This window comes from Brugia malayi (genome assembly GCF_000002995.4).
Source record: "Brugia malayi strain FR3 genome assembly, contig: Bm_v4_Chr2_contig_001, whole genome shotgun sequence".
In the NCBI taxonomy this organism is placed as follows: Eukaryota; Metazoa; Nematoda; class Chromadorea; order Rhabditida; family Onchocercidae; genus Brugia; species Brugia malayi.
The window spans coordinates 5,105,133-5,130,243 of NW_025062476.1; the positions used below are offsets into that span (position 1 = coordinate 5,105,133).

The 25,111-nt window shown below is 25.0% G+C and overlaps 2 protein-coding genes across 2 annotated transcripts; both read left to right on the forward strand.

Annotated features, from left to right (window-relative positions):
• Nucleotides 1-625: 625 nt before the first annotated feature.
• On the forward strand, nt 626-13,456 carry Bm18122 (Uncharacterized protein; the record flags this gene model as incomplete). The annotated part of the gene is made up of 3 exons (XM_043078477.1): nt 626-799; nt 1,277-1,380; nt 13,306-13,456. 3 exons carry the CDS (start codon nt 626-628, stop codon nt 13,454-13,456), a joined length of 429 nt encoding a protein of 142 aa, XP_042934411.1.
• Nucleotides 13,457-21,764: 8,308 nt separating this feature from the next.
• Nucleotides 21,765-24,647, forward strand: Bm18124 (Uncharacterized protein; the record flags this gene model as incomplete). The annotated part of the gene is made up of 4 exons (XM_043078478.1): nt 21,765-22,037; nt 23,037-23,369; nt 23,866-24,098; nt 24,497-24,647. The coding sequence occupies 4 exons, from the start codon at nt 21,765-21,767 to the stop codon at nt 24,645-24,647; spliced, it is 990 nt and encodes a 329-aa protein (XP_042934412.1).
• Nucleotides 24,648-25,111: the final 464 nt, after the last annotated feature.

The following is a 25,111-nucleotide window of genomic DNA, read 5'->3' on the forward strand; positions in this document are numbered from 1 at the left end:
AAAATTTCACTTTATTTTAGTTTGTATCTTTAATTAAATCTTAATTATTATTATTTTAACATCAAAACAGTTATCATGAAGTTATTATAAAAATATTTCATATCATATAATATAAATGGCAAAATGAAATAAAACGTTTTAATCAAAATTATTATAACTATAAACGTAATTACTGTTGGTGTTTCAGAACAGAAATAATCATTATTATGTAATCTTAGGCAAAAGAATTATTTCAATAGTGGAATGAAAGCAAAAAAAGCTTTTACAAAATATTCCTAAATAAACTTAATCATAACACAAGTATAAGCATTCTATAAAATTTAAATTTATTCAGTATTGTAATCCGCAAACACTTGTAGCTTCCAAATTATAACTTCCTTCATTTATTTTGTGATCAATGAAAAAAAAAAAAAAAAATCAGAAAATTGCTTTGTCCTGCTTTGTGGTCAGCATTTTAACCACTTCCCCTAAAAAGAAGAATTTAAAGTTTTTTTATTTTTTAAAAGAAATTTAAAAAATTTTTAAGGATATAATATTTTTAATTGCTTTTGTAACAAATAAGCACAATCAAACACGGAAGCAATCATTAATTAGTTGAAATTCATCATTGAGAAACTTTTAGGAAATGGTGTGGTACCAAGCATGCACTGTCTCATTAACACTTCTTTTAATTGCTTCATTGGAAATGACATTAGCAGGTGATGCAAATGAAAGATTCATGAACTGCTGTAATCAGAAGAAAGACATCAACCATTGGTGTAAAATGAAGCTATGCACATTCAATGCAACTTCTGAACAGGTAGCTATGGTTAGAAAAGATTTTTATGGTAGTTATAAATACTTAAGAAAACTAAAGAATAAATAATAACTTTGCGATCTTTTTTATGGCAATAAAAAAGTTTTCCTAAATTAAATTCAGATTGTCATGGCTTTTCAGATATTTTCTATCATTTTAGTGAATAATTTAATTATAAAATAGTATTTTTTATTTTTGGAACTGAAACGAAATATGTTTTAACTTTTAGCATCTTAATGGTAGTATTTAAGTAATCAGTTCTGTCACAGTGTCCGAATTTATTTAATTAAGGCATTAGCATTAATTAAGATTTAATTAGGAATATTTTTTCTTTCCTATCGTGAAGTTTCAAATAATGAAAGAATATAAAATTCAAATAAAAAAAATAAACAACTGAAACATCAGTGAAATTTCCTAATTTTTCCTGCGTTTTAAGAGAAATTTGAAAACTTAATAATGCATTATAATAGTTAACTTCAGGTCTTAGATACTTATCCTTTTTGCACAATATTTGGTAATACAATGGCGGATATATGGCAGTGTGCTGGCGCAGGCTACGATCATACGAAATGTTGTACAAAAAGGTAAGCTACTATAATAAAATTATCTTAACAAAACAAAAAAAGAAGAAATAAATAGAAATTAATTATTTTTTTTTTGCCTATAACTGAACTTTGATTTAGGCAAAAAGAAATTTAAAAATTGGAAATTGAGTTTTACTAGCAATAATATTAACATATTAGTATTTGATAAAAAACAGAATAAAACACATTTGCTTGATAATATTAAAAGAGACAGAAATTCTCCTAATATTATCGAATTTCAAGGCATGTAATTTAAAATATTTTAAAATAATTCCATTGCGGAAATAAAGTGCGTAATGCTATTATTCAGCTGAAAGTAAAATCACTGAATTTTATTTTACTATAGTAACAGATTGTTTAGTTAGGAAAATTTTCATTTTTATTTAATATTTAAACTTATCATTCCATCTTATTTTTTTTCAAAGCGGCATAGTACCTAATTAAAGAACTTTATATTACGAATGATTGAGATGCTAACATTAGTATAATGAACATTAGCGCTTACTCAAAATTTTGATTAATTTTCATCACTCTCTTATTGATTGTGTTTTGAATGAATTATTGAATTTATAATATCAAACTAAACATTGGACAATTCAAACGACAGACTAATCAGTTTATTGACTTGGCTGAAACTTGTTTTTGACTTGACTGAAGTAACAATGTTTGTAGAAATTCTTCGATACACAAAAAAAAAAAAAAATGTTATAACATAAATGTGCAAATTATTGGTGAAATACTATGGCTGGGTATTATGTTATGCATACGTTTGTGCGTGTCTGTCTGTCATCACTTTACTTTATCGTAAATATTAATTTAATTTATTAATACTCGGAACGAATTTTCAGCGGAGTGCCGCCAAATTGTCGAGCCTATTGTAATGGTAAATCAATAAAAAACATTGAAGACCTTAGTTGTATTTATTACACCGATCCGATTCTGGCTTGTTTTAAAAAATATTATGAAAGTAATACTTTTCCTGCAAAACTGAAAAACTGAGTTATTCAGTGGATATTTGCATATTATCAGATAAACTGATAAGAAAACAAAAAATGTTCAAAATGAGTGCTTTGCAAAACCAGAACATATATTGCAAACATAATGATTTTGCCACTAAACTAATAAAAAGTATTTATAGGTGCATTATTTATTATCTTATTCGATAGCAATGATTAGTTAAAGTTAAAATGGAAGTAATATTTCCTTCAATCTTAAAATGCACACATCCTAGAATGAAATGCAATAGTAACAAAAATTTTACCAGTGATATAGTAATGATAAAGATTATTTGTTCCCCACCGATCAGTCTTGATTTAGCAATTATTTATAGTGATAACGATTGCCTGTTTGAATCACTAATCGAACTTTTGTAAAATTGGAGTAAAACCTTATTGCATTGTTTTTTTTTTTTTTTTTCACTATATAAATCCATCGATATCTATGGAAAATAATTTCTGATCTGTTCAGATGGCTGAAACTAGTTAAATATTTTCAAATAATTTTGATAAAGGCAGTGGAGAGTGATAAAGTGGTGACAAAAAATTGCATTAATAAAGAAGAAGGAAAAGATGAATGAAACAAAATGCTTATACATTTCATTCAACGTCGAGGACTGAAATTAATTTAAGTAATCCTTTACATCAGATATTTTTTATAAAGAAAAATGCAAAAACTTTAGAAAGGAGAATCGTAGGAAGTAACAATCTTAAATTAACTAAACTTATTGAATTGGAAATAAAATTTTAAAAGTTCTCGCGAATAATTTTATTTAAATTACCATTGTTCGATATTTTATCATCATTATCACATAGCTTCTTATTCATATTCTTACTGCTATCATCATTCTTATTTTATATCAAAATATTCCGAAACATTTTTCTGGAGTTTGAAAAAGCAGAAACAATAGCAATTTACAGTGAATACCAGTAAATGTAATTCTTATCAGATTAAAATTTGGTTTCCATTCGGAAAGTTTGAATGCTCTGGCAAATATTAATACTTTTTTTTTTTCAAATCTTTTTCTATTTCTAAGCCATTTTGTGATAAATTTGAGCATAATCAAACTTAACCATATCATTAGAAAATAAAGCTGCTAAAACTGACATTTGAAATTTAAAGTAAATTTTGAAAAAATACAAGTTTTATTTGTTTCTTTCAAATAAGTACTAACTGTAGGTACCTTAAATATCAAGTAATCTGACAAGAAAAAAAAAGGCTGTGCAAATAATATCTTACGAATGCAAATGATAAGCAAAAAAATATTGCTATTTATTTATTTTTCCATATGTAAAGGCATTGTTTCTCCAAAGACAATTTAAAAAAAAAAAGAAAAAAAAAACGAATCGCCGAATTGCGATGTTTGGTCTATAATTTATAGCAAATTTTTGTCATCAAATTACAATCATTTATTCATTTGTCATTCGTCTTGTTTTCACTCTTAGAGGAATAAAGCAAAAAAGGGGAGAGAGAAAAAAAGTTTCAAAATTTCGTTTTTTTCTAAAAAAAAAAAAAAAAAAAAACAGTGAAATTAAATTGAAAAGGTATAGTGATTAAATTTATAATTGTAATAGAATGAAACTTAAGTTGGATAAAGAAATGATAAACTTAATTAGTGCTACTGGCACTAAACAAGTATTAGAACATTGCCGCATTAATGGTGTAAAAAGGTTTTATTTTGCATAAGTTCGTTATGATCTTACTGTAAAGCCGTAAAAGGTTCTGGATTTTTGATGTGATCAGTTTTTGATATGTTTCATTGTTTGCTGCCAATATTGCAAACATGTTTGCTTGGAGAACGGTGAGCTGAGTTTTCCACTCCCCTCTCCTCCTCCTCTCTCCTCTCTCTGTCCTCTCCTCTTTCTCCCTCTTCTTTTCCTCTCTCCTCCCTCCTGCCCTCTCCTTCCCTCCTTTTCCTCCTCTGCTCTCTCTCCCTCCCCCTTTCTCTCCTCTTCCATCCAGAAGTTAGCAGAATTTAAAATTTTATGAAAAAAGGAATTTCTTTTTTGAAGATTAATAAAAGAGAAGTACACTTTTCGATCATTTTTATTTTTTAAGAGTTCAAGTTCTGTAGCTGTCCTTTTTACCGATGAGGAAGCGCATTGACGCTGATGAATTAACTCCATATCCGCATCCATCCAAGGTTAAATTCATTTTTGTCTATAGTTAAATTTAATGGGGAGGGAGAAAGAGGAGAGGAGAGAGGAGAGGAGGAGGAGAGGGGAGCAGAAAACTCAGTTCACCGTTCTCCAAGTTTGCAATATTGGCAGCAAACAATAATGAAAAAATGTCAATACTGATGAGATCAAGAATCCAGAATTTTCTATAACATGATGAAAAGCATAACGAACTTATTCTGTAAAGCGGGAACCAGAACAAAAGACATTTGTCGCCTTTGGAAAATTTCGGTTAATCTAGTTGGTGCAAGATTTATAGGTGGAAATCAAAAGGGAACATTAATTTAAAAAAATCACAGTCTCATTGGAAATAAATAAATAATAAAGCCTAGGATGTCAGGTTAATTCACAAAATTCAATTCATATTTGAAAATTCAATAAACAGCGCTAATAATAAAAATGTACTATTGAGGTTAACTTATCCTATTTCAAAGATTTCAAATATATGAATGAACAAATAGCCAATGGTAGACGAAGGCTAGCGAAATAAACAGTTGTTGAATTTCAATTCGCTGCATTATAATGTAAAACTACTAATACAATTGAGTTTTAATCATTAATCAGTGAAAGTAATTTAATTTTAATAAAATTTTTTGCATCAATTCTAAGCTTTCTTCGACTGTTCGACACATTTTTGCTAGAAGTAAATAATCAATATGTTCTGTTCATTTTCGACCAAATAAGCTGTAATTTTTATTTGTATGAATTTGAAAATTAATTTTGAATTTAAAATGTTCTCATTGACGTCCATTAAAGTGCTAAAACACTTTAACAACTATCCAATAATTTTTTAATCTAATAATTCCTTCGAAAGCGTATTAATTCTGCCAAAGTTTTAAATATTTAAATATAAATGCCAGATTTTTTTTTGTTATCACTAAAATTTGTTGCAAGTTATAAATTAATTAGTTCGTTTTATTAACGATGCTTTTAAAATTATTGCGAAGACCAAAAGCTGTTGCATAGATAAAAAGAAATATTCCAATGCTTATTTTTCTTTTTCTTGAAAAAAGCAAATGTTTTCCTGTATCCGGCAGACAGTAGATTCTGTCAATTGTGATTTTTTTAAATGCTACTGATAATTAATAGCAACTAATTCAGTTCAAAATGTTGAATTATGAAATTTCCCAATGTCAATTCTAACTTTTCAGTTTTCTTCGCATTTGTCAAATGAAACACTTACTATAATGCATTGATTAAAAGAATCTGAGTAATTATAACGGCAGAATTAGTTCTAAAATTTAAAAAATTTGAAATCTTCGGCCTATTTTATAGGAATTGAATTTCAATGATAATTTAAATATGAATTTCTATCAAAATAGTTCCAAAGAAGTCGCAAAAATTACTATAATGTCAAGAATTAGTGATCTTTTGCTTATGATAGGTCAAGTATAGCATTTGCGAGGGAGAGAAAGGAGAGAAGGAGGAGGGGAAGAGAAGAGAGGAAACGGAAAGAGAGAAGGGAGAGAGGGGAGGGAAGGGAGAGAAAGGAGAGAGGATAGAGAGGGGAGGAAGGAGAGCGAGGAGAGAATAGAGAGGGAGGAGAGAAAGGAGAGAGGAGAAAGAAAGAGGAGAGGATGGAGAGAGGATAGGATGGAGAGAGGAGAGGATGGAAAGAGGAGAGGAAGGAGAGAGGAGAGGAAGGGGAGAGGGAAGAGGACAGCATCCGATTCCGTAGTTTTTTTGTTCGTTCACACACGCAGTATTCCTTTGCAATTTGATCGTTTGTAACTTTCTTGGGTATGTAGGTTAGTTGCTCACCATCGAGTGAAATTTGCTTAGTAATTACAGGTGTATCTATATTAAGGTGATTACCTTTGTCGAATTTCTTTTCCTTGATTGTCTCAAAGATAATCTTCACTCTTACATTAGGTGTGATATAGCAGTACCCACCGTATAGCAATGAAGAAACATATGCGTTTTCTTCTCTTTATTGTTTTCTCATTTCTTCGAATCAGTTTTGTCAAGAATTGTCTTAACTTAACCACTGATCGTTCTTCTTATCCCTCCTTTTATTAATATATTCAATTCAGAATCAATAATTACGACAAATTATCTTCTTTAGGAGAGATTTTCTTACTCGTTCATTCTGAACAGATTCGCCTTGGTATGGATAGCAGTGATATGGAGTAAGCATAAAGTTTAAATATGTAAATAAATATTTATATATATAAAGCTAAGTAAGTATTAGTTAAACCAGTTAAATTGGAATCTTTACTCGTCATTAATTTTACGACGTTAGTAATAACTTTATTGTCTTTTTATGATATCATGCAGTATTACGCTTATATAACGATAAGACTATAATGATAAGAAAAAAGTTAAAAATATGATAAGAAAAGAACGAATTAAAATGTAAAACTCCACTAAATGTTCTCTAAATTTTCGTAATTTCTTTATAATTGTCATTCTTTTTCACTACTGTTACTGATTGTGCTATGTTAACAAGATAAATTAATGTTAACAAGATTGCTAAAAGTAAAATCAAGTAAATGAATATTTAAATGAACCAAATCGAAGCTTACTATTCCGGAAAAATGTCCCAGAGAATAGTTTTAACTCCTTATACAGTGAGCAGTGAATTACCAAAAAACGAACAATTGATTACGGTGAGTGAAAAGTTTAATTAATTTTTGTCGCATATTCTTCTTTTATCCTTTATACATTGAAAGTTGGTATATTATGTCGGTTACTCAGTTGCTTATAAGAGTGATTAAGAAATTCGCAGATCTTTGCAATATTTTCACATTGTAAGTGGCTTTTTAGTTTGTAAAAGAAGAAAAGAATTTGTAAAAGAAAATTAAAAAAGAATTGAACAAAACGTTAATACTTACCATTGAATATAGTTCGATTAGAAATTAAGAGCAATTTTCAATATATTAAGCAATGCAAATATTTTTTGTTAGCAGAGTTTAACAATGCACATAAGCTTAGCTAAAATTGGACGACGAATGTTTGAGTAAATGGTTGCTCATTAAGATTTAAAACTGAAACAATTCTTCAAGATTGTCTAAACAAATTACCTTCTTTAGGAGTTATCTTCTTCACATTACAAATTTAATGCAACATAACACTCGAAAAATCTAGACAACACTAACATTTCGACATATTATAAATTTATTTAGGTCTTTTTTTTTTCTTTTTTTTTTTCAGTAATAACTGATTTATCATTAAAATAAAAAACAATCCACCGATGATATTTTTTTTTTCGAAATTTTTAATGAGAAGATGTACCCGCAAAGGAATTAAATGATTACGTACTTTGAACAGATATTTCGTAGAAAATATACTTTCTTCACATTTTCAAAGAGAAGAAAAAAAATATTATGAAAAATAAAAATAATCATCGGTAGAATGTATTGCACAAGAATACGGCGACATGCATGGATGCACATTCATGTTTGCAGGTGATAATTTGGGAAAAAGTTGTAAAGGATGATAAGGAAATGAAATGATGAGTCAAAAAAACTGTTGTACGGTTAGATCGATTTACAAGCGATGATAAAGCACCTATTTTAGAGAAATAAAAATTTTAATTAAAGTTAAATTTGATAATAAGATTTAAAAATATGTATATAGAAAATGATTTCAATTTGCTTTTAAATGTTTCAGTCTCTTTCTATTAATTCCAAAGGATTTTTAATATTTATTCTGAAATTCGGCAAAAAAAAAAAAAAAAAAAAAGACAAAGACAAAAGAAAAAGAACGTTAAATAACGCTGTAAAATTTATTATTTCTCGTAGTTGATATAAAATTCTAAAATAGTTTTTCAGAATTTTTGCACTTTTTAATGGAAGATTTTGTAAATTCCTCACTGTATTTGTGTTTATTTATTAATGATTAATCAAAAATGACATATTTAAAGGGAAGACTAATATATTCATTTTTGTCATTATCATTTCATAACCATTTTACTCCACAAAATTACACATTTCTATCAATTATCAGCTTTTTCTGAATCTGAAAAATTATTTTTTTCGTTCTCAATGTTGACCAATTTGATTTTCACTCGTTTATTAATTATTGTTTAAATAAATAAATATTGAATTGGTTGGTTTAGTATTTTACAATTTAAAATAAATTTGAACTTGGTATAAAAATGAAAAAATCACAAAAATTTGAAGAAAGAAACAAACATCAAAGTTAAATTTAATATAAGGAAAGAAGGGAGCATCATGAAATTAGAGTTAATGAAAAAAGACAAACGATAAAATTTGAGTTTTAAGGGAAGAAACAAACAGTAATATTAAAGTTAATGTAAAAAAAAAGAGGGAAAAGATTGAAACTGAAGCTGTATAAAAAAGAAGCAAAGATAGGATTAAATTTAATGTGAAAAAAGAAACAAAAATGGAATGCTAAATGAAATAATAAATTTCATCCTACTCTTTTATTTATTTCTCTTACAAATGCTACTTTTAATCTTAATGTTATGAAAGAAGTTCTTAAATAATATTTCGTTAATTCAAGATTCCAAGAAAAACTGATGAAAAAAAGTTATTTCCAATTAAGTCGATAATTTGAGTCTGAAAAATATTTAAAGCAATTTTTTATTCAATACAAAATTAAGAGAGAAAAAAGACATTTAATTTTCAGCAATGACATAAAATAAAATGTAAAACATAGAAATGACAAGAAATTAAACTGTTGGCCAAAATATGTCGAAAATACTGAAGTATTTCTGAAGAAAATACTGAAGTATTTCTGAAGAAAATACTGAAGTATTTCTACGATACAAAAATATTTTGAAATATTTTTATATCATAAAAATAATTTTATTTAATCATGTTCACGACCAATGTAAATAATTGCGGAAAATTTGGCATCACAAGCCTCCTGTAAGGATCTTTTTGAAAAGATTTCAATCGAATGATGAAAGTTACAATTTTAAATTTGTTGTAAATAGTCGCATCATTTATAGAAAAAAATAATTGAAAACAAGAAAAAAGGCATTGTTGTATTGTTTCTCCCTTTCAGTCATACAACAACCTGCCCACTTCATTCAAAACTTCATTAAACAACAATGTCAACCGATTTCATTTAAATTTTCTACGGATTATTGTTAATGGGAAACAACCTGATGATCAGTTCTAACTAATTGTTCTCTAGCATCCAAAAAGAATAAATCTTTCATCGATAAACCTTTCATCAGTTAATAAGCAACTAAATTCATAAAAATTAGTCGTCGATTTAAACCAAAATAACTTTGTCATCATTAAATTATTCCAAAACAAGAATCCTTGGGCTAACAAAACCTTAGAGTAAAGAGTAAAACGAAAAAATCTACAAATTATCCTGGGCCAATATGCACCAACTAACTATACCAAATATTTTCAAAGTTAGCTTATTCGAAATGTTTCTTATATCAAGATAATTGACTAGATAAAGTATAAGATTTAGGATGGATTAAATGAACAAAATTTTCAGTCCTCAAATTTTCTTAAATTAATGCAAATAAAATAATGCACTCCTTAATTTTCACTTTACTTGAAATAAAATAAACTCTCATTGCAAAAACGATTAATAATAATTAATATTTAATATTGCAGTCATTTTATCAACGAAGTTTTGATTGTAAAATGATAACATACCTTTTCCTTATTATTATATATATATTCTTAAGTGAAACATTCAAATCTTTGATTAAAATTGAAATGCAAATTTTTTTGTTGTTTCATCAACTTAAAAGTAATTCATCGATCTCTTTAGAATTTCATTCGATTATTACATTCTCGAAATTGCATTGAATAAATGATTGCAATTTAATGAAAGAAATTTGCAATAAATTTTTGATCAAATATTGCAACAAATTTGATGATTCTTTTTCTTTGTTGTCTCTTCAGAAAACAATACTTTTAAAGTGACGACAAATAATAACCACATTTGAATAATCGTTTTTTTATTTCACTGATTATCTCAATATTATTTGCAAAATTGATTTATTTGTCTCATTTGTAATGAAATTTATTTAGAATTTTATATTTCTTATCAAAGAAATGCAAACAAATTGGAGGAATGAAAAAGATACAAAAATCAAAGATTCTCTTTTTTATTTGTTAAAAAATGAAAATAGATCATAAATAAATGATTGTAAATTTGATGAAAAAATATATAATAAGTTTTGGATCAAACACTGCAACAAATTTTTGAAGTTTCTTTTTTTATTGCTCCTTGAGGAAACTAAGCTTTTAATATGGAAAGAATAAAATGAAAAGCCATATTTGATGTAAAAACTTGTTCCGCTGTAAACTACGATTTGAGCCAAACTTATGGTTGATTAACTGTTGATTAGATACTTGGGATGATTTCTGAGTTTTTATTAACTAGCCTAATAGCATCAGGCTTTCCAACTAATTTCCCTATCATTTCCCAAGCAATGTTTTATTACAATGTTAATTACTCCTTTATAAAATAAGCTAAAATTTGAAATTATTACTTTTTAAACATCTTAGCCATTCAAAATACTTGCAAGCCAATTTGAAATTACACCTTTGCAGTTAATTATTTATTTCAGAAATGGACTATCAACTCATCACTTTTGCACTAGCAGTTTTGGTGACATTAGCACACGGAACTAATTGGCATCAAATGTTTTTTATGGGAGACGAAGAACTTAGAGCAGAGAGTCCTGCAGATGCATTCTTCCGAGGGTGTTGCATGAAGGAATCTGTTAATGATTTTTGTACAAATAAAATGTGCAGTTTGAGTAGAATCGCTGGTATGACACATTGGACGGTAATTTTTATTGCAATCTTCAAATCTGTTAATTTTAATTTTTTTTTTTTTACCAACTATAATCACTAATTAAATTTGTCTGCTATTACTACTACTGAAAATTAATTTTTGCAAGCCTGTAATTATTACTAATTAAATTTACTGCTACTACTGCTAATAGATATCAAAGTTGGATTTCATTGCTATTATTGATAGACTGGAATTGTTACTAATGATAACAGATGAACTTCTCATCTTCAATGAATAGGCAAAATTAACTTTCACTCTTTGCACTTAAATCAATCCGCAAGTTAAGTTGCTATTATTTAGAAATGCTAAAATTAAGTCTGAACAGAAAATTTACAAAAGTTGCTCTCAAAATTTAATTTGCTATTTTTGAAGAAATAATTTGTAAAAGTTTTGTTTTCTTTTTTAAACTGAATTTGCTTGTTATTTTATAACTTCATTCTTCGGTTACAGTTTATGCTAAGTATCAAACAATGCAAACCGCAACTGAAGAAAATTTTCAAATGTGCTTCGGACAACAAAAATCAAACTTCTTGCTGCGTTGCACGGTAACTTATCATCACACAAACATTCTTGTGCTAATTAAAAATTTTAGATCAAATTTACTCTTAAGTTTCAAACTTTTTCCGCTTACTTTGTATTTATTTAAACATCAAACAAATTTTAGTTCAGCTCTTTAAATTCAATTATTATTATTATTATCATTATTGCTATTATTATTACTTTTGCTATTAATTATTTTCGTTAATATTAGTACTATTTTTGATATTATTGCTATTACTAATTTTATTCTTATTTATTATCATTTATTCATTTTAATAAATTGGCAAATTTCAGTGGTGTACCTGAACAATGCATCAAGATTTGCAATGGAGCGGAAACACTAAGATTAAGAGAACTAAGCATTTTTTGCGCCCGGCATTCTAAGTCAATTCTTCAGTGCTTCAAAGAAAATTTTGTTCCTTTCCATAAACTTACTGAAATGAAATAACTTTCTCATACAATAATGGAAACTGTTTATATGTTTGTTTGCATATTATTCAGTTCAAAATTTGTTTTATTTTGGTAAATAAAATACGACTCAAATTCTTACAGGTATAAAATAATAAAAATCTGTTTGTTCTTGTTGCTTCATTTCCTTTATTTTTTTTATTTTAAAATAATTTAAGATAAAAAATTTGCCTTCGTTACAATTGCAGTTATTTGTTTCGTTAAAAGTTAAGGTTGAAAAAATTGCACGCACAAAATTTCAAAAACTGAAGATTTATTTAAAATTTGATAGATTTTTGAAAAATATATGCACAGGGAAAATACATTTGTTTTTTATAAATTTTGATAGACATTGAGAGAAAAATTTTAAGTTTTTTTCTTCAACATATAAAATTATACTTAATCGATGCTTTTTTAATTAAATTACGTTTAGTTAGCAAAAGGATGAAACAGCTAAAAAAAATTGAATTATACTCATAAATTTGACATTAATTCGTCATCGTCATATTTAGCCCTTTATGCTTGAATAACCGTCAAAGAGTATTTTTGAATTGCAAATTAATCTTATTATGCCATATGTTATTTTGTTTTTCATGCGGCATAGTACCTAATTAAAGAACTTTATATTACGAATGATTGAGATGCTAACATTAGCATAATGAACATTAGCGCTTACTCAAAATTTTGATTAATTTTCATCACTCTCTTATTGATTGTGTTTTGAATGAATTATTGAATTTATAATATCAAACTAAACATTGGACAATTCAAACGACAGACTAATCAGTTTATTGACTTGGCTGAAACTTGTTTTTGACTTGACTGAAGTAACAATGTTTGTAGAAATTCTTCGATACACAAAAAAAAAAAAAAAAAAAATGTTATAACATAAATGTGCAAATTATTGGTGAAATACTATGGCTGGGTATTATGTTATGCATACGTTTGTGCGTGTCTGTCTGTCATCACTTTACTTTATCGTAAATATTAATTTAATTTATTAATACTCGGAACGAATTTTCAGCGGAGTGCCGCCAAATTGTCGAGCCTATTGTAATGGTAAATCAATAAAAAACATTGAAGACCTTAGTTGTATTTATTACACCGATCCGATTCTGGCTTGTTTTAAAAAATATTATGAAAGTAATACTTTTCCTGCAAAACTGAAAAACTGAGTTATTCAGTGGATATTTGCATATTATCAGATAAACTGATAAGAAAACAAAAAATGTTCAAAATGAGTGCTTTGCAAAACCAGAACATATATTGCAAACATAATGATTTTGCCACTAAACTAATAAAAAGTATTTATAGGTGCATTATTTATTATCTTATTCGATAGCAATGATTAGTTAAAGTTAAAATGGAAGTAATATTTCCTTCAATCTTAAAATGCACACATCCTAGAATGAAATGCAATAGTGACAAAAATTTTACCAGTGATATAGTAATGATAAAGATTATTTGTTCCCCACCGATCAGTCTTGATTTAGCAATTATTTATAGTGATAACGATTACCTGTTTGAATCACTAATCGAACTTTTGTAAAATTGGAGTAAAACCTTATTGCATTGTTTTTTTTTTTTTTTTTTTTTTTTCACTATATAAATCCATCGATATCTATGGAAAATAATTTCTGATCTGTTCAGATGGCTGAAACTAGTTAAATATTTTCAAATAATTTTGATAAAGGCAGTGGAGAGTGATAAAGTGGTGACAAAAAATTGCATTAATAAAGAAGAAGGAAAAGATGAATGAAACAAAATGCTTATACATTTCATTCAACGTCGAGGACTGAAATTAATTTAAGTAATCCTTTACATCAGATATTTTTTATAAAGAAAAATGCAAAAACTTTAGAAAGGAGAATCGTAGGAAGTAACAATCTTAAATTAACTAAACTTATTGAATTGGAAATAAAATTTTAAAAGTTCTCGCGAATAATTTTATTTAAATTACCATTGTTCGATATTTTATCATCATTATCACATAGCTTCTTATTCATATTCTTACTGCTATCATCATTCTTATTTTATATCAAAATATTCCGAAACATTTTTCTGGAGTTTGAAAAAGCAGAAACAATAGCAATTTACAGTGAATACCAGTAAATGTAATTCTTATCAGATTAAAATTTGGTTTCCATTCGGAAAGTTTGAATGCTTTGGCAAATATTAATACTTTTTTTTTTTCAAATCTTTTTCTATTTCTAAGCCATTTTGTGATAAATTTGAGCATAATCAAACTTAACCATATCATTAGAAAATAAAGCTGCTAAAACTGACATTTGAAATTTAAAGTAAATTTTGAAAAAATACAAGTTTTATTTGTTTCTTTCAAATAAGTACTAACTGTAGGTACCTTAAATATCAAGTAATCTGACAAGAAAAAAAAGGCTGTGCAAATAATATCTTACGAATGCAAATGATAAGCAAAAAAATATTTATCTGTTAGCTTTTCCAAAGCTTTAATTAATTTCAATGCTAAAATGAAATTATTGAAATAAAAAACTTTTTTCCTTTATTTTCACTTAATTTTGCTTATGATATTCTGCAATTCTAACCTTTATAAATTTCAATTCAATAAACTTGCTGCAAAATTCATTTGTTGCAAAAAATTATTTGCTTCAAATTAATTTCAAACATTGACATTTGATTGAAATGAATAAGGCACGCTTGTCATTCATTCCTTTTTTTTTGATCGCAAATAAACAAAACGAAATACTGCGCCTATTTAAAATATTAAGGAGGAAATTAATTAGTATTAGTTATTACAAAAATTCAAATTCAATGAAAAGATCGCTTACAACGTGCACAATTTGACAGACAGAAAATTTTTTTTGTTCAATTTAATATTTGCTTACTTATTTTTTTTGTTTCTCTTTTCCTTTTAAACCTATAAAAGCTCTGTAAGATGAAAAATTAGTTTAACTTAAACTTTAGGAAATGAAATTGTTGTTTTGAAATTTTTATTTGTTTCCAATTCATATTTAATCATTACCAAACAATATTAATTTTATAGGTTTAATTTTTATGGATTTTTTTTTCGTTTCTATTTATAACTACTATTGTTTGAAGCATAAAACAATATAATATCATTAGCAAACATTCATCAATTTTTCATTTTTTCTAAAATTTTCATAATAGTTCGGAAACGACTATTATACGTAAAACTTGAAGAGTACTTAGACTGAATTAATTAACTTTTTTATGTTTTGTTCATTTGATGTAATCTAAAAACATTTTGTTTTTTTTTTTGTTTTTGTTTTTTTTTTTTTTTTTTTTTTTTTTTTTTTATTCATGCTTCCAAATATTATGAAAATAATCTGCAAAAATTTATCTTTCTTGTCAAAAAAATGAAAAAGGAAACATTCATTCTGTGTTTAAATTGTATACAAAAAAGATTTTTCAGTCAAAATAAAATTATTACTAAGAATATAAGCATTAGCATTAATATATAGTTCGAAAATTACAATTTAAGCAAATATATCATTGTCAAATTTTAAAAATTTTTAACATTTCGTTTGAAAATTTGGTTTGTATAGCAAAAAAGTTTCTATAATAATTAATAAACGTTTATTTAATTTCTTTACGTTATCTTTTACAAAAAAAATTCATTAAATATTAAATAATTGAACACAAAATTTCATATGCATTTATAAATTTGGACAAAATATTCGTGCAAAAAATAATTTTGAGTATATATTAAGAAATTAAATGCAAATTTGAATATGCAACTATATTTATTTATTTTTGCCATATGAATAAAATTATTAAGAGTAACTGATAATTGATAATATTTTATGAATAAATTTGGGAAAAGGAAAAAACAGGAAAAATTAAATAATATTTCGTTAGAATAATTATTATTTTCTCAATTATTATCCATCATTATTCTTTTTCTTTTCAAAATTGTTTTTTTTTTTTTTTTTTTTTTTTACTCTTTTTTTCTATTTGAAAACTAAAAATTGCTATTCTTTTTTCCTTCCTTTTTTTGCATAAAGTAATGTGCGAAAATTTTTATTGCTTCTGCAAAAATAGCATTGTTAAATATTCAAACTAAGACATTTAAAAATTGCCTTTTGAGCTTAATCTAAATAGCTATTTAGTAATTTTGGCAAAGGAACAAAAAAATAATTTCAATTTTAGTAGGAAATGAAATTTTAGCATAACTAATTTCTAATTTTCTAATAACTAATATATTCAAATTACAAAATACTTAGTATCATAATTTATTATATTTTCTGCTACATTATTGAACCAATAAGTCTTATATTTCCCTTCTTTTTTCTTAAATTTTTATCGAAAAAGAATTATTTTTAATTAATTTTTTTTCTGTTTTTTCTTTTTCTGGCAACAATAATGAATGAATAGTTGTTATAAGCTATAATTATTCATGTTAGTTTATATTTTTAAATCATCTATCAAATAGATTTAAAAATTTTTAAATTCATTTTAACAAACACTGGAATGAATAATATTACTTGTGCTAAAGGTAATCGCTACATCATAATGATATCGTTTTATGGTTGAGAGAGAGGGAAAAAAAGAAAAATAAAAGAAGAAATTCATTTAATACTTGGGAAAAAGTAAATTAGTTTTTAATGGTTTAGTACTTGTTAGATTTCAATTTCAATTTTATATTCATTATTTTGCTAGCTTGGGAATGTTATATATTCATTTATATGAATGTCTTATTTTGGATGAAATGATGCAAAAGTGTTCATTTTTTCTTTCTTCTTTCGATAATATTAGTTTTGTCATTTCATCATAATGTTATAATTGCATGAAATTATTTTAGAAAAATTAAAAAAATTTTTTTTCCGAATTGAAATAATTTAATATAATAATCATTTGTTGTTCATTCTTAATTTTTATTTTCTTTCATCGTTTTTTTTTTTTTATTGCATAAAGTGAAATTTTTATGTTTATTCTTTTCAATTAAAAACTTGCAAAACTACCTTTGAATTTGAATTTTAATTAGATATTAATAAATATTTAATATTTGTTGTTTTATTTTATTTCTATTTACTAAAAAATTTTTCCTTTTCGTTTTATTTCTGCTAGCATATAGTTATAAATCATTAGAAATGGTTTTACTTCATTTAACGATTTATCACTTTCCATCTTCTGTAAATGACTTTCCATTTCTTAAAACATTTAGCTTTTCATCACGTAAATAATTTTTTCTTCACGTAAGTGCTTCTTTTCTTTTGCCATTGCTGCAATACAAATATCCTTTTGTTAAGAAAAAGAAACGAAAATTTTCTCTCACATATTATTATTTAATGCTCAGCTCAAAAGCATCTCTTCATTTGACTTTTACTACTATGTTTTTACTTTTTTTATTATGATTATGATCATAAGCAGGAATATTTTTATTATATTTATCATCATTCATCATTTTATTCTATCATGATTGCTATAATTAAATATTTTATCATAAACAAACAATATCTAATCTTTTATCATCATTCATTATGATTATTACACTTCATTTTCTCATATTCATTAAACTAAAATGTTTAAAATATAAGAAAGTATTATCGGATGTGAAACATTTACGAATATTACTGAATGTGATAAAATTTTGAGTGGTTTATTTGATATATCAATTTGCTATTTCAATTTATCATTTATCTCATTTATTTGAATTCTTCTATTTTGCATATGCAAAGTTCAAACTCAAATATTTCTCATTTCAGAGATGCATCATTTTTATTTATAGCTTAATGAAGATGTTATTTACATTGCATTAGCTATAATTTTAAGTCATTTAGCACTATTCATTGTCGACAACATTACATAAGCTGTTCTATTTAAATGACTTAATTATTAGTGAATTGACAATTTCAACTCTGAGTTATCAAAATTATCACTAATCTTTTGTTATTCTACATCTTTGGTCTTGATGACGTCAAACACTATCTACTTTATTACAACCACTGGTCAACAATATTTTAAAAATTTGTCGAGAATTTGGTGCGCAATTTCTAGCACAACTTTCAAAAGCTTAGTTTAGTACTGTTTACTACATATGATCTATTCGAAATTAGAACATATATAGAAAATGTAAAAAATATATAACCTTAGAAAAAAATTATAGCTAAGATATTACTTTAATATGGCATACCTCCATTTACCTTGCATAATATAATTCATATTTTTAAATTCTGGTTTTACATAATTTAATGACAAAGCATCTAGCGGTAACATTTTTTTTTAAATGCTGAATTAAAGTCAGAATAATCGAAGGAATTCAATTACAAATTTCTTTATTAATGAAATTCTATTATTCAGCCTTCCATCGCCTTGCTATTGGCTATTCGCTATTTAAATAAAATTATGTATTACTTTCTTCCTCTTCTTCCACTAATTTCTTATTTCTATCTTTATATATTATTTCACGCCAATTTTAGAGAAAATTTAAAACTCATTAGTTTAATTAATTATTATTTCTTTTATTCGCGAAAATTTTTGACCCTATTATTTCTTATTTTAACTTCATCATCATTTCTCTATTTGAAATAAATTAACCTTATTATTTGTTTTACTTAAAACAAAAAATTTTAATATTTTAATATATATTTCTTTTTCGTTCTCTTTTCTTCAAACAAGAATCCATCCAATCATTACACTAAAATTTCATTTAGCCAATCTATAAAAACTTAACAAAATTTCTCGTTTCACTCATTTTCATAATTATTATTACTCATTAACAATGAATTGTTTATTTGCCTAATATTATTGCTGATCATGTAAGCCTTTTAGTATATTTATAGCATATTGTCCAAGCATTTATTTAACCAATAATAAGACTTGTTTTTTCTTGTTTTCTCTCCCTTCAACATAAGAATTTCTTTTTTTTGAAAAGATCCTTTTCCCTCATATTGGATATCCAGCAAACACCAAAGTTTGTACTTTGCTTTTTCTTTTCCTCCTTTAAAAAAAATAAAAATTATTATTATTTTTTACTTCAATTGCTGTTAGTTATCACTGAAAATTATATATTCAGAAAAAGAAAAAATGACACCTTTGTTATGATAGTAAAATTAAAAGTGATTGTAGTAAATATAATGATTTTACTACAATGATAATAAAATAATTACAATGAGAGATGAATAAATACTCTCAGAAAGTTATTTAATTGTTTTTTTCTGATATGAATATGAGGATCAGAAAGCCAATCATGATACTCTATTAAGAAACAACAAAATTATCATCATAAAAATCAAAATCTAATCAAGGAAAGAAATATTTTTAGGACAATACTAGGTTTATTTTAAATAACATATCAACTCAATAATTCTACTAATTACTAAGAATTAGTATAATTTTGTTAATTATGATTAATTACTGCAATCATTTCTGTTATTTTAATATCTAAATTTAAAATGAGGATTCTTTTACACAAATATTTTTTTCGCCTTTGATATTTAATTATATATATATATATATATATATATATATATAGATTTAATAAATGTTTTTTATATTTTTAAAATTTTATTTGAACAAACTAAACAGTTTAGTACTGAAATCTCACAATTCATTAAATCATTTCTAAAAATTTTATTATTCGCAATTCCTAAGTGAATATTTAGATATTTTTATAAACAATTTTGCTGTTCCCTATGTTTACTTTATTTACTGAAGTAGCTGAAGTAGGTTTTATTACAAAATTAAAACTTAATTTAATGCATAGATCCAATATGAAAAATGAAATGGTAATAAAAGAGAAAGGAAAAAGAAGGAAAAATATTTGAATTTTGCTGTATATTTGCCGTATTTGAAATGATTTAATGAGATAGCTTACACAAATATGGTCCTAATTATTTCTCATTTCTCTTTTTTTTTGAGAGTAAAGAAATAATATTTTGGATTAAAATATAATTCAAGAAAAAAAAAACTTCTTTCTTTTCTTCGTGCTCTCTCTCTCTCCCTTTTATCCTTCTCTTCTCTTTCATTTTTTCTATGTGAATAATTTAATTTAATAAATGTTTACCACACATTTTTTCTTTTTTGAAATTATTTTATCTAATGATAATATTTTACTATGAATTATAATGCGTGATAAAAACTGATTACGACATTTCTTTTTTTTTTGGCTATACTATTTTTTGACAAAAAGATATCTCAGAGGCATGCAGAATTAAATCAAGCGAAATATTTAAAAGGTTTGTTGACATAGTTTATAAAGGTATACTATTATTTGTGAGTATGTATGTCTATGTCTCTTGTTCACAAATAAAAAAGAGAAAAAATGAAAAAAAGTTTTTCTCAAATTTATGTAATAAATTTATTTTTTCTTCTTTAAAAAATTTATTTTTATATATTTTTTTAAAAGAAGATGACGAAGACAAGAAGATGGAAATTTTTAATATTCGTAAGGAAGAGAGATATGGCATAAAATTAAAGCCATTTGTGTGATTATATTTTATTTACTTCATTTTGAATTAGTTGTGTTTGTAATGTGTGTGTGTGTGTGTTTGTCTGTCAGGTCTGTATGGGTGTGTGTGTGTGTGTGTGTGTTCATGTGTAAAGACGATTGAATGCCCAAAGGATATTTTCATCTGAAACTTTCTTTTCTTTTTGCTTAAAATTATGTCATACATCTTAAGCTAAGTCAATTTTGTAATAGCACTTTTGTCTATGAAAAAAAAAATTCCCAAATTTCCGGCTCAATTTCCGGCTTACTTCTTAACCGAATCAAAATATTTCAGCTTATTATTGCATAAGTGGATGACGAAAAAAAGAATTTTCAAATAAGCATTACTAATGTATGTTTTATGTTATGGAATAAGAAATTTACAAAAAAAAAAAAAAAAAAACGATCATAGTTTAATTTTAATAAAATATTTAGATTAGTGATGGAATAAAGAAAAAGTTTGAATAATTATGATAATATAATTTTCATTTTATGAATGCTAATAATTTGCAAAAAAAAGGGCTTTTAAAAACTGTATTTACATTTGAAATTATGCATATGAATCAAATTGATGTATAATAGTTGAAAATAATATTATATTATACTTTTAGTTGTAAATAATTTTAACATTTAAAGATTGCAATTTTTTATGTGAATTAAATATTACAGGAATTATTTGATTTCTCTCATATCTAAAATCAAAATTTAATCAAATTTTTTTAAAAATATATGTATATCTAAATTTATCTTCATGCTATTTAAAAACATATAAATATTTTTCAAATTTTTATGTAATATATTTATACATTTTATTTTTTTGCACATAACCGTACACTTATACATTAAATTATTGGAAATATTGACTTTTTTCATCATCATTTTCATAAAAATTGAGCATAATTACTTAAATAAATCAAAATTTTATCATCACATTAATCTTTTCAAAAAAAAAAAAAAAAAAAAAGAAAAAATTCTTTAATTTTAAGTAGAATCGGAGAAAAAAAATGGAAAACAACAAAAGCAAAAGAAAGAGAAACAATTCAGATTTCAGTGATATGAGCTGGGCTGTACAACAAATTACATTGTATACAATTTGCATACCTATCATTTTTGCATTATGTATTCTGGCAGCATTCTGTAATATATTGGTATTACTAGCACGAATTCAAATTAGAAATCGAAGTGGAGCATTGGAACTAACATTTTCACTGGCTGTGTCAGATATTTGGACATCAATTGTTGTCGTTGCATCATTATTTCGGAATTCGTACATGCCTGTTGTTTTGGGTATTAATTATTCATCCGTATGTTTCTCACTTACTTTAGAGGTAATCAAATTTTATGATATACATATGTGTTTATTTATTTAATTTCAAATGAAACAAAAAAAAAAAATTGTAGAATATTGCAAAAAAATAATTTTTATCAAAATTTGAATTATATTTTATTACTTTTTTTTTATTATATTACTTCCTTTTTTTTTTTTGCTAATTTATATCTTTTTTTTCTTTTTTTGTTAATTGCTAATTTGCAGAATTTATCAATTGATAAGTGAAAATATATCCCTGTTTTCTTTCTTTATGTTTTAATGGTTATTGAAAAATTTTACATATGAGAAAATTTTTAGCGCACTTTTATTTTGTTCATATTTTTCTATTTGAGCGTGTTATAAAATTATCATATTAATTAATATTTGAAATTAAATTTATTCTATCCTTAGGCTAAATAAGTAATAGATTCCTCAACAGATGAAAATTGTTTTTTTAATTTTTGCATTATTTCAACAGATAACTTTTTCGAGTATAACAAGAATTGGAGTAAAAGATTAATTTGATATTTAAATGACAGTTTCACAGCAAAAAAAAATGAAACATAACTAAGCATCTTTGAACATTTCTCAATATTATCCGTTTAATCATTCGATTCATTTAAAATAACTTTTTAATTAAATTTATGATTGAAGTCAATTCTGTGATAAAGTTGAAAAAAAAAAAAAAAGAATTATTGGAAATGAGAATATGTGTGTAAATTAAAAATTTGTCTTTTTAAAAAAGAAAAAGTATTCCTAATCAAAATTTTTTTTTCAAACTTTAATTTCTCAATTTTTCTTTTTGTCAGATGAAAGAAAAACCAAATAATTATTCAAATGTTACATTTTTGAAATTATATATTGAAAGTAGGAAATAATTTTATTATATATTGAAAGTAGGAAATAATTTTAGTGATTTTATTAAATTAACTAAATTTTCGAATCTTTTTAATAATTAACTTTGTTATTGCAAACTGTTTTCAAATCATTAGTAAACATTATAAATTTATTTCTTCAGGCATTTCGAACAGGTGGATTATTAACTGGTCTTCTTCATCTGTCCACCTTGGCAGTTTATCATTTGGTATCTATCACACATCCATTTGATCATGGCAAATTATTAAATCAACACAGAACTCGATTAATTGTTATTTTAATTTGGTCTTTACCGCCATTACTTCTTTTATTGTATTTTTCCGTTTGGCCTGATCAAGGATATCGGATTAAAAATTGTTCGGTGGTGGAATTTTATGATATGCTTTACTTTCGGATGATAATTTCAATTCTGATTGTTGTACTTATGTTGTGTACCGGATTAATGTATTGGAAATTGCTCAGGCGGCTAAATGAGGTTTCTCAAAGATTTTAATTTATTTATTCAATTTAAAAAAAAAAAAACGAATTTTTTTACAAATCAGATTGAACTTTTTGTTTATCGGTTTTTTTGTTTTCTATTTCTTTTTTTTTGCGCATGTAATACAATCAAACAAATATTGCTTAATGTAATTTATTTATTGAATTATTTTGCACAAATATAAATGCAGGAAATAGCATTATTTTTTATAGACTATTCAAAAAATTTGAAACAAAAAGTTAGCAAAGAGCTAAGCTAATTTAATAATATAAAAATTGTTTTCATCCTACAATTTTAATTCAGAAAGGGAATTTTAACACAAATATGATTGTATTTTGTTTTGTATTTTTCTTCAAATAAATAATAAAATTCTCATTTAATTATAATTAAATTAATTAATTTTGACTGTCAAAAAAAAAATTAATTTAAATCAATCTTATTTTGCACTATTATCAAAAGATAAAATCTCAATAGTAGCTCTAAATTTTTTTAGTCTTTTTCAAAATCCACAACAACAATACGTAAACAACGTATTGTGGTAGCATCAGGTCTTATTTTTGGAACATTCGTCATAGGTTGGCTACCCGCGTCATTACTTTACATACTTACTGCGCAAGATATGCCACTTTATCATGTCAAAAGTATTTGGCTAAATTTATTTGCTTTAACAACACTGATTCTAATTATGATTAAATCAATTACCAATCCGATCATCTATGCTACCAGGTAAATGTTAATTATGAATTTTTTTTTTTAATTTTTAAAGAATTCTTTAATTTTTTTTCAATCTTTTGTCTTTCATTCTTTTCCAAATAAAAAATTAAAAAAAAGAATAAGCAAGACAAAAGAGATGAAATTTATAAGTTTCTAAAATTTTTGCAATAAATTTTGAAAAATTCTAAAAAATTTCTAATTTTTTTTATTCTTTTTAATGATAAAACTAAAATAAATAGTTATAAGGTAAATTATCACACTTAAAAATGAGAAAAAAATTCAAAAGTTTGAAGTTTTGAAATTTATTTACCATGGAATTTATCCAGATTGTTATAATTCAACAAAAAATGAATGCTATTTTTTATACAAAACATAAATAATTGTTTCATTAAAAATTTTATCATTTGCAGAATTCCAGAAATTCGTCATTTAATTGATGAATGGCGAAATCATGTTCGAATTGGTAGGAATAGAATTAAAAATGATAAACGAAATTGCGATGAACATGAAACATCATTTTGTAAAATTGGTGGAAGGAATAAAAATGAGATATCACACTAAATTGAAAACTGAAAGCTTAAATGTATTGAACAGATCGGAAGTAAATCAATCTTGGTGTGCGTTCCTGTCTTATTCAATTTCAATAATTTATTTCAATAAATCAGTATAAATTGTTACAATTCATCATTCATCAATTTTGATTTACAGAAAAAATTCATTCGATCTGAAGGATATAAATGGATTTTACAAGAATACAATACAAGAATGCAAAAATGAATATTGAAATTCTTGAATAGCTTATTAATTATTATTAATTAACAACTATTGCCTATAAAAAAGTGCTTCACAAAATGATAGCAAAATTTTCTTATTTGAAAAGCTACTGATTAGTAAAATTTTGATAAAAAATCAGGAAAAATGATTAGTGTGAAAATTTTCATATTTGAATGTTGTCTTATTTGAAAGTATAAATTATTGCATTTCATTATTTTAAATGCCTTTTTTTACATAATAGTACAAATACA